Source organism: Perca fluviatilis, chromosome 1 (genome assembly GCF_010015445.1).
Source record: "Perca fluviatilis chromosome 1, GENO_Pfluv_1.0, whole genome shotgun sequence".
Taxonomy (NCBI): domain Eukaryota; kingdom Metazoa; phylum Chordata; class Actinopteri; order Perciformes; family Percidae; genus Perca; species Perca fluviatilis.
In genome coordinates this window covers 39,927,767-39,938,728 of record NC_053112.1, presented here as the reverse complement: position 1 = coordinate 39,938,728, position 10,962 = coordinate 39,927,767, and the positions used below count along the sequence as shown (strand labels likewise).

At 48.2% G+C, this 10,962-nt stretch overlaps 1 protein-coding gene across 2 annotated transcripts; it reads right to left on the bottom strand.

The window, feature by feature from the left end:
• Positions 1–862: 862 nt before the first annotated feature.
• pcdh18a (protocadherin 18a) lies at positions 863–8,634 on the bottom strand. Of its 2 annotated transcripts, none has more exons than XM_039812547.1 (4): positions 6,127–8,634; positions 5,295–5,383; positions 4,418–4,590; positions 863–2,501 (listed from the first exon to the last, which is right to left on the bottom strand). In XM_039812547.1, exons 1-4 carry the CDS (start codon positions 8,599–8,601, stop codon positions 1,672–1,674), a joined length of 3,567 nt encoding a protein of 1,188 aa, XP_039668481.1. In that variant the 5' UTR covers positions 8,602–8,634; the 3' UTR covers positions 863–1,671. The 2 variants fall into 2 exon arrangements, with proteins under 2 accessions (XP_039668481.1, XP_039668490.1); XM_039812556.1 differs by having other exon boundaries at positions 5,295–5,350.
• Positions 8,635–10,962: the final 2,328 nt, after the last annotated feature.

The window sequence follows — 10,962 nt, the reverse complement described above, 5'->3', positions numbered from 1 at the left end:
ACTGTATGTTCTCATGTGTTTCTATAAGTACGTGTGGTCTTGTTTTGCGGGTGTGCGAATGTGTGTGTCTGCTTAGTGCTTGTGTGTGTGCGTGTGTGTGTGTGTGTGCGTGTGTGTGTGTGCAAATTCTAACCTTTACCTCGCTAAAGCTCTGTCTCATGAGGTTAATTGCTTCATTTAGCCCCGGTTGTTGAAGTTTCACACTTTAAGCACAACTCAATATTCTATTTTCTCCTGACTGTGTGTGGCTAAACTGTGTGCGTCTTGCTCACGAGTGTGTTATCCCCGAGTTGAACATCAGCAGAGTGACTGAGAGCAGGGCAGGGCAGGGCAGGGCAGGGCAGGGGAGGAGGGGGCTCACTACCCACCTTCTATTTAATTGCATTACCAGCCCATATGGCTGCGGTTTACAATATCGTTCTTTTTAATTTCTCATCATGTGCAGCTATTATCAGATGCTGTTCATTTGCTAAGCATATTTACCATAAGCGTGATGCGGTCATGGATGAGAGACTTAGAGACAGAGACTCCCTACTCTGAAACTAAATTAACGCCTAAATGCATTTTGAATCTAAAGAGATCATTTGGGAATAAATTTACAGCTAATGGCGTGTTTATTAGCAGAGTCATGCATGTGAATTGTGGTATAATGAGGTTTGCCTAGAAAGCACATGGCAGATTTTTCGTTGTGCACACACACACGCACACACAGACAGAGGGTGCTGCAGTTCTGATGCTGGACATTAGGGGGTGCTAAGACACAGAGGGGCAAATGGACGCCCTTGGTGGGGAAAACAGAAGAAAAAAAGGAAGTCAGGAAATGACTGCAAGAAGTAGCACCAATGATAACGCTCAGACGCTGTTATGAATCCCTCCACTTTATTTATCACCCGATGGCCACAATGTTACCATACAAAACCAACTTCCAACATGGAACTGCATTGGAATGTGATTACTTTGAATACGCACACACACATTCAATACCAAAATTAAATACAATTGTTGTTTTTTTCATAAAATAAACAGAGAAAAAAAGAGACACGTTAAGTGACTATTATTAAGACATGCAGTGACAAATATAAAAAATAGACATTTCTTTTCTTTTTCTGTACAAACATACACGGACACATATAAATATATAGAAGTAAAAAAGCGTGTATTTTTAAAATACAAAGGTCAAATTGTACAGTTACATTCCATAATAACAAAACAGCAGACATAGCACGATATTCAAGTGAGTTTGCCTTTTTTTTTTCTTCACAGATACTGTACACTATTGTACACTGTAAAAGCAGAAATTAGATCGCACGACTGTGGGTTCCTCCCTGTGGAGTCTGTTCACGCTGCTGTAAACAAAAAAGGGCACAGCTTCCGTTTCAAACTTTTCGGAGAGACGTGTATTAACTAACTGTTCTTCAGGCGCTCGCTTCGATGCCTTTACGTCACCTCGATCGCAATTTCAGTGCCGTGTTTGACTTTTCTCTGCGAGTCTCTCAGCACCGAGCGGTAAAGGAGGAGATCTGGTCAAATCGACAAGACAACCATTACAGTGAACAAGAAAACAGTCATCATCAAGTTTATATATGTTGGCACAAAGAACAAGCCAGAATGGGGGTGAAATGTGAAACCATGCTATGCCTTCTCTCTCTCTCTCTCTCTCTCTCTCTCTCTCTAGTTCTGTCTGACGTCCTGCAGCAGTTTGTTGATCTCGTGCACCAGCTCGCTAGCGTCCATGCCGGCCTCGTGACGGCTCTCGCTGCGCTTGCCGCCCGGGTGACCCTGATGGAAGACGCCGTCAAAGTCGTCTTCCTCGTAATTCTCCGGGATCTCCTCCATGGCCGGCAGCCATTTGAGGTGCGGCGGCTGTCCGTTGGCGCAGTTGGAAGTGGGCGTGGAAGATGAGGAGGAAGGGGAGGAGGAGGACGAGGAGACGTGATTGGCTCCCACGCACCCGCTTCCGGGATTCAAATAGTGGGTGTTGGCCGCCCACGCGGCCACACCTGGGGGGTAAGCGGGACCTTTCCCACCTGGCAACAGCCCTCGCCGGTTGTCCTGAGGAACGGCGTTGTTGCCGTGGCTCCCTGCGGCGTTTCCGCCGCGCCCGCTCCCCCTCTCGGTGGTCAGCGAGGACGAGGACGGGCTCGTTTCGCCGCACTCTGCGTACGAGTCCACGTTGGCGGGGAGGAGCCGCTGGAACACGGAGTTCATCTCCGTGAGGAGGGAGCCGGCCCCTCCTCCGGCCGCGCAGGCGTCGCTCCCTTCGACTCCCCCGGCGGCGGCCTCTTCGCTCCCACACTCTTTGCCAAAAGTGGAGAAGCTCTTGCGGCGCTCGGAGTCAACGGAGGACTGGTCGTCGTCGAGCTGGGGCTGCTGGGAGGACTCCTCCCCGGGGATGTACATGTTGTTGCGGTAGTCGGAGGAAGCGGACGAGGAGAGCGGGGGCATCCAGCACTGGTCGGAGTGTCCCAGGACGCGGCATTCGTCCGTGCACAGTCGCATAGCTAAAGCAGAAACAACAACCAAAAAAAAAAAAGAACATAGAAAGAGTTAGGAGCAGCCCCAAGCAGACTGCAAATCACCGCAACTCCGATACATCACATGTTCAAACTCTGGGGTTAGTTCAACATATTTGTTGCTTTGGTAGAAACTAAAAGTCAATACGCTTCAATAATACAAGTCCTACATCCCGGGACTGTGGTAAAGGAGGGAAAGGCAGTGTTGTTTTTGAAGGGAAGTACAGTTCAGCAGTAGGTCAAGGTGTTTTTTTTTTTTTTAAACATGGGAACAAGGACAAGGATGCTGTTGAGTCTGACTAACCCTTTCGTATGCCAATTGCTTATAAATACAACATGTACAAAACCTGTTCAATATTTCACACCGCAACGCTTTCATTAATATCAAACACGCACATCACAGCGCCGCTTGGTGAGCGGTTAGTTTCCTTGTTTTTTTTCCCTCTCCTGATCTCTTCATATTCCTTTGCTCGGAGGACCAGATTGGTGATATTTACAGCTTACAGCAGAAATATCCAGCTAGCGCCAGGTATGAAAAACAAGCACAGGAACTAGATAAATAAATGAATAATTGCAAGATTCTACCCAAAATGGCATTACAGGCTGATGCTAATATTAATATTTGGCTGCTCTGCCAAGCGTGCCTGCGTCTCCCCGACTATAGACGGCTGAGGCAGGGATTTGCTTGTTTAGTTCTTTTATCGGATCTAGCATGAATAGCCACATTTGCCCATCTAAATAGAAAAATCTAAACAAATTAAATCTATTGAAGAGAAACAGGGATAATCCTCCCTCTCGGCCCATTATCTCCTTCCCCTCCCTTTTTTTTTTTTTTTTTTTTACATATTAGCATAAGAGATAGAGGAAGGGAAGGGGAGGTGGGAGGGGTGCAACACCTCCAAGTCTTTCTCAAAGGGAGAAAAAAAAAGAGATACAGAAATGTCCACCACCACCCCTCCCTTTAGCCATCTCAATAAGAATGCATTAATAAGTACAGAGGAGAGAGAGAGAAAGCGAGAGAGCGAGAGAGATAAGAGAGAGAGAGAGAGAGAGAGAGAGAGAAAGATGCTGAGGAGCTCTCAGGCATGTAGGAGAGAGTGAGCGAGGGCCAGAGTAAGTGAGAGAGAGGGAGAGAATAACATCATTCTAAAAGCAATTACGATGAATTCTCCTCAGTTCAGACATGAAAGTGCGCCACTGTCACTCACCGGGAGGGTGAAGAAAGAAAAAATAAAAAAAGAAAAGAAAAAAACAGCACACAGAGACGCATTCCGATGAGTGACAGGCGACTCATCTCCGCTCCGGGGAGGATTTTACAGACACGACTCTAACTTAGGGGCAGATAACGCACACGCACACGCACACACAGAGTAACACAAACAGCCAGACACACTGTAACCTCTCTCTGTGTGATAACGAGCGTGGAAATGAGGACTGTGTGGAAGAATGGGGCCGGGTACAATAGGGATTGTGTTGGCAACAGGATGAATGGAGTGGCTGTATAGACAGGTGTACAGACAAATAATTGGCTTAGGCCTGACACTGTCCATGGTGCTGAAATGTGTCATGCAGGAGGTACATTAGGTAGGTATTTTGCTCTCAGAATTAGAGATTAAAAAAAACATCTAATTTCTAACAGATCAGGAATAACAGTTGTATTAATCAAACTGAGACAAAATCCATCAGAAAGTACAACTTCACAACTGTTGCAAGATAGGATTAAGCTGAAGCGTGACCGTGACTGGCGAGCGTGTGAGGTGCTGCTGGAAAAGGGTGTAAGGTGTGCGACGCGGCTGAGCCGAGACAATCTGGCTAGTTGCGATGAGGAGTGGGTGCAAAAACCAGGGGGAGAAAGTAAAAAAAAAAAAAAAAGGTTTCAGAGAGACTGTCGGGATGAAGCTCACCTGGGTGGAGTCGATGGTGCATTTCGAGGTGCATCAGGTCAGAAAAGCCCTCCCCCAGCAGCAGTCTGTCCACGGGGGACTCCCGACCCATGTCACAGTCACTGTCCCCCGCCTCGCTGTCCCCACGGCCACTGTCCTTCAGGCTGAACTTGTCCATGTCTTGTAATGCATACCTGAGGAGCACAAGAAGAAAACTAATTAGCAACACGTATCACTCTGTATCTTTAAAAACAATGTTGCACGTTCACATTTTCCAAATCCAAAGCTGAATGCATTGTGTTCCGCAGGCTGATCGACTCCATCTGTCCTTAAGAGGACGGAGACCAATGAGCAAATAAATCCATCACATAATACTTAGGGCTGCTTCAGGAATCTGTCAAATCTGGAGACAAGGCTCGGCCCCATGAATCTTACTTTTCAGGTATAGAGCCCATCAATAAATCTATCTCAACAGCCACTAGGGGCATCAATAAATCTATCATCCATAGACCATACAGGGATATTACGATCAAAGTAATGATGGATGCACACTTTGCAACGTGAGCCCCAAAGTTTGTTTGTTTTGTTTTTTTTATAAGAAAAGAAGTACCAAGCAAATTGTTGTGACATTCAGACAAATGAGTTGCATACATTTGAACTGAATGACATTGGTATGATAACAACTGGAATATGAAAAAAATAAAGAAAATACATTTACACGCCATCAAAACCATGATCTACACGTAACTGAGCAACTGACAGGCAGAACCGCACAACAGGTTGTTGGAACATGTAATACACAATGAAAAACAAGTGGTTGAAAAAGTAAACAAAAGATAATCTTTTTTTTTAGGGAGGGTGGGGGTGGGGGTGGGGCTGAGGGATAGGGGTAAATTACCTGTAGCTGCGGGAGTATTTGTTGCCACGGAAACTGGGTCTGGGCTGGTACTGGCCCTGATGGAGCATGGACAGAAGCTGTGAGACTTGCTACATCCCCAAAAAAAAAATAACAAAAAAAAAACAAAACAAACAAACAAAATAAAACAAACAAAAAGGAACAGAAAAGGGGTGGATGAATAACGATGGGAAATTGAAGAGAGGAAGAAAAAAAAAAGAGAGAGAGAGAGACAACACACAAGACAAAACAATGGGTGAGTAAACACAAAATGGATGATGGAGAGGCTGCTGGAAAATGAATGAGACAAAATGGATGATGTTAAAACTAAATGAAAAGGGTGTGTGTGTGTGTGGGGGGGGGGGTCTAGATGAATATGGAGACATATGGCTGAGGGGTGAGCCGTGGTTATGATGGCGGTAATGATGACAGGGTGTAAACAAGGTAAAGACAAAGACACATCTATAATCATAAACAGTTTTAATGAGAGTCAGTTTGAACTACGGGGCAGTGTTGATTAAGTCACTGTCACACATGGAGATGAGTTAATTTGCTCAAACGGAGATAGACATGTGAGGATGAAAAGGCTGGTGTGTGTGTGTGTGGTATCTGTGGTGTCTGTGTGTGTGTGTGTGTGTGTGTGTGTGAGGGAGAGTGTGTGTGTGAGAGTGAGAGAGAGAAACTGAGTAAGAGGGACAATTTGGAAAGGGGCTGAGGGACCATATTTGAAATTTCTGAGAATAATTTACTTCTTTCTGTCTGTCTGTGTGTGTGTGTGTGTGTGTGTGTGTGTGTGTGTGTGTGTGTGTGTGTGTGTGTGTGTGTGAGTGCTCACCTCCACTGGTGGAGTTGCGTGTGCCAATTCCAGGGCAAAGCTCTCTGGTATGTGATTGGACGAGATGGTCACTAGGCTGTTTAGTGACTGGCGGCTGTGGTGATTCTGCCGGCTCCCCATCTGGGCTCGGTCCATGGGGGGCGTGTCCGAAGGTGAGCGATGGTGAGCTCTGATTGGCAGGGTGCCGTTCACAGTGGGAACCAGCGTGATGTCACCTTTGTGGATTTGGCGCGAGGGCTTCTTGGGATGGTGCTGATGGGTGGATTCTGCCACCCGGCAGTTGTAGGAATGCCTCGTGTCCTTCTTCTCGCGGTTACAGCGAGCGGCAAACACCACCATGATGACCAGGAGCACGGTGCAGATGGCGCCCAGGGAGATGATGATAATCAGGGATGCGTCGAGGGAAGACTCCCCCTGGTCCATCACCTGGACGTGGTTCTCCATGTTCTCGTGGAGGGTGATCTTCAGTGCCGCCTTAGCACTGAGGCTCTCCCTTCCCTGATCCCTGACCACAACCGTCAACTCTACGTGCTCATGGGGGAAGTTCGCCAAGCTGGCGTTGGCGTGGATTTCACAAGTTCTCGGGTCAATGACGAAGAAGCCCTCGTCGTTGCCACTGACGATGGAGCAGATGAGCTCGGCGTTGACCCCCGTGTCGCGATCCGTCGCCCTGATCGCCGCCACCAAGTGTCCGGCGTCTGTGAACTTTGACGCAGGCACGTCAGCGGTGAAGTTCCACAGCTGGGGGACCACGATGACCGGAGGGTTGTCGTTCTCGTCCAGAATGTTCAGGACAACGGTGACGTTGCTGACCAGCGGCGGTTTCCCCGCGTCTTTGGCTTGCACGACAAAGGCGACGCGGCTAACATCCTCCCGATCGAACGTACGCAGCGCGTAGATGGCGCCGTTGGACGGGTCAATGGTGACGTAGGTGGAGATGGAGCTCCCGTGAATAGAGTTCTCCAAGATGGAGTAGCTCACCTGCCCGTTGGCGTCCAGATCAGGGTCAGTGGCCATGATGGACGTCAGGTACGCCCCGGGGGCATTGTTCTCGGATTTGAAGATCTCATATTGCCCCTTCTCAAAACGGGGTGGGTTGTCGTTTTCGTCGGTGACATGCACAGTGAAATGTTTGACAGTAGAGAGACTGGGGGTCCCGCGGTCCTCGGCCACCACCGTTAGACTGAACTCTGACCTCTTCTCTCGGTCCAGAGATATGTTGGTCAAAATCATGTAGTTGTTCTCGTAGGACTTCTGCAGTTTGAAATATCCTTGACCGTGAAGTTTACACTCTACCTCTCCGTTTAACCCGGAGTCCAAGTCCTCCACCCTCACCAAAGCTACAAAGGTGTCCAAAGGAGACGCCTCAGATATATAGGCCGCGTCCCCATTGCCCTGAGCGGACATGAGATTGATGCTGATGTCTGGTTTATTGTCATTCACGTCTCCCACTTTGACCAGGATCTTGCAGTGGGCCGGCATCGAGTTGGGACCCATGTCCTGCGCTTGGACATCAATGTCATAAGAGTTCACGGCCTCATAGTCCACGCGCCTGATGAGGGTCAGGCGGCCGCTGTCGGGGTTAATCTTGAACGTCTCCATGATTTTGGGGGACACGTGACTGCTGAAGGAGTACACTATTTTGGCGTTGGTGCCGTCATCGGCGTCAGTGGCGTTTAAGTCAATGAGCAGAGTGCCAACAGGTGCATTTTCTGGGAGATTAATGACATATGATGACTTGTCAAAAACGGGGCTGTTGTCGTTTGAGTCGGCAACACTGATTTTGAGGAGGGTAGACCCCGTTCTCGGGGGAACGCCCCTGTCAGAGGCCGTGTACTGAAGTTCATAACCGGAGCGCACCTCCCGGTCCAGCTCCCTGAGCACCACCAGCTCTGCATATTTAGCCCCGTCCGCCCTGGACTGGATGTCAATCTTGAAGAAGTTGTTGGGCTCTAAGGCATACGTGTACAGTGAGTTCTCCCCGACGTCGGGGTCTGTGGCGCTGTCCAGAGGAATGCGCGCTCCCACGGCCGCGCTCTCGGAGATCTCGATGGGGATGACGGCGCGGGCGAACTGGGGCGCGTTGTCGTTAATGTCCAACACTTCCACCTCGACGTGAAAGAGCTGCAGGTGCTCCGTGGGGAGGGTCAGCACGTCGAATTGAATGGAACAGTTGAGGTTCTTCTCGCAGAGTTTCTCGCGGTCGATTTTGGTCCTGATGCTGATTTCTCCGTCCTGCTCGCGCACCGTGAGGAAAGACGAGCTCCCTCTTTGCATAGCTCTGAAGCGGAGCGACACTGAGCTCGGAAGTTTAGCCAGAACGTCCGCGACATCGTCTTTCAAACGGGCAATAACCGTGCCGACCTTCTGCTCCTCATGAACCTGATATTTAAATGTCTTTCCGGCGACGTGTTGGGTCGCCAGCACCAAAACAGCCATAACTTTCCACATTCTTGTCAGATATAGTCCTTTCATTTTTCTTTTTTTTTCTTTTTTTTTTGGGGGGGAGGGGGGGACAAAACCCCGATCCACAAAAATAGCTCCAAAAGGCAGTACAGGTCAATCCCAGTTTTAACTTACTAAATGCTGTGCTCCTTCAATCAGCAGCTGCATGTCTCTCTCCGCGCGGCGAGGAGGAGAAGAAAAAAAAGCATTAGAATGTCAAATGTAAGCTCGCTCAAGTTGTTCAAATTTCCATTAAAAAACAACAACATCCAAACGTGTGTCTGTCTGCCCTATGTGTGCGGGAGAACCATCTGAATGCCACTGAAATCTGTGCGCCTTTCCTCCCTCTCTTCCCTGCGTCTGGTCTGTGCGCCGTGCGCTCTCCTTCGCTGCCTCTCTCCGTTTGAGGTGCCTCTGCACGCAGACTTGCCCAAAATAACCCGCCTCAAATCAACTAGTTGTACAGCCACGGCCCCCCTCTTATTCACATCCCGGGAAAGACAAACGCTCCTTAAATCAAAAGCTGGCTGGTGGCCACTCAAACTCCAGAGGAGAGGAGAAGGCGGCGCAAGAGGGGAGGAAAAGGAGAAAGTGGGGGATAATAAAGAAACCCCGCCCTGTGGGGTAAACTCTCCCCACTTTTCAGAGTAACGACCATGCCCCCCTACAATGGACAGGGGAGAAAATAAACTCGAGAAGAAAACATTCATTCAAAAAGCTTACCCTGCCGTTTTTCATTGCTATAAAACCACAGGAAGGTTTACGAGTTTCTCGCTTCGGGTCTGTTCTCCCCAGACAGCATGGAGACACACAGAGTCTAAATTCTGATTAGAAAAGACAAATGTATAGCCACTTCAATCACCAGCATTATCACACACCACCTCTAAAGCCTCGATGGGCACACTTTTATAACCAGCTGTCACCACTCACTTCTACTATGTGTGACTGACGCACTGCACATGCATGCCATGAGCGTTTACTGTATCTAGTCCTTGTTATGCTCTTTTAAATTGGCAGATGAATACCCTCTACTTCATGCACAGGCACTCCGTGCTAGATGTTTTGAGTGCAATATGTGTTTTTTTCACATGCGTCTCATCTGTGTCTGTCTGGGTGCGAGTACAAGCCGGGTAAGCTGTGTGGCGAATCGCGTTGAAAAGGAGCCGGACTGTAATGAATGCCTTTAAAGAGTTGGTCACGCCGAGGAACAGCTCTGTCCCCGTGCACAAATCTGTTCAACATCACTTCAAACTCCCCGCAGGATTTTTTTTATTTTTTTATTTTTTATGATAACGAGCGCATGCAGCATCCAAAACTCACCAGCTCGGACAGGCATTTATTTTAGTTCCCCAGAAAGAAAGGGTCTCATTCATGTAAATGCGCACGCACAGAGAGAGAGAAACAGAGCCATGAAAATAAAACGGAGAGAGAGAGAGAGAGAGAGAGAGAGAGAGAGAGAGAGAGAGAGATCTAAGGTTTAACGAATGTGCACAACTGGGACCGTGCATTCTGGAGACCATCTGGCGCGGTTTGTTTGGCACCAGGACCCGGCGATTACAGCCGACCAAACAAGACTCCGGCGGAGCCCCGAACCCCACACAACTGTGAGGAAATGAGTTGTCATGGGGGATTGGAGAGTACCAAGCTGCTTTCCCACATGCATTCACACATTGCGCGCGCGTGCATGAGGCCGCGATGTACTTGTGTGTGCGTCAAAGAGAGACAGAGAGGTAAATAAATACGCCCTCGACTAATAGGGAGCTGAGTTTACTGCAATAACAGGTTCATACATATTCAAATCAAACAGTAGAAGTTGAAGATGAGACCTGCGACTGCAGGTGACCATCTGGAGCCCCCAAATAACACTGCCCCGCTCCCCCTCACTCTCCTTTCCTTTCTCATGCAACACATTCAGAATCCTTTTCGAAGAGCAGAATCAACCTTAAGAAATAGATAGATAAACACAGAATCTGCAAAACCAAATGAATAAGTCACCACCAGCTGCTACCCACTGTCTGCATGAGTAATATAAAAATCATCTGATGTTATCCATTTGAGCCAGGTGGGCTGATCTTGTAACGCATCTGCACAGCCGCTTCTAAAGCTTTTTGCGCATTTGTCTGAAAACAATAACTTATTAAATATTCCAACCGTGCAGGGACACCAACCAGAAGCTGCTTTTCTCTTTTTTTTTTTAAACCAGTGCCTTAAATTGGCGGAAAACCTTTATTCCCACTCCCAGTGTCTATTCATGGCCTGAGCCATGTCTGCAAAATGTTTGCATTCACTCCTCTTTTGCACGTCTTTCACCATAGTGCGCTTGGTAGGCTATTTAAACAGGTTTGATACGGGCGCCCAGCATTTCCATAGCCCCAAATGCTTACAATGCAG

What these genes read in the sequence shown, in the direction of transcription:
- pcdh18a (XM_039812547.1), bottom strand. Translation starts at nt 8,601, where the DNA reads ATGAAAGGACTATATCTGACAAGAATGTGGAAAGTTATGGCTGTTTTG. An exon ending in ACGCAACTCCACCAGTGGAG is followed by an intron (nt 5,384 to 6,126) that starts GTGAGCACTCAC and finishes TTGGGGATGTAG; the next exon opens with CAAGTCTCACAGCTTCTGTC. An exon ending in GCACCATCGACTCCACCCAG is followed by an intron (nt 2,502 to 4,417) that starts GTGAGCTTCATC and finishes TTTCTGCTTTAG; the next exon opens with CTATGCGACTGTGCACGGAC.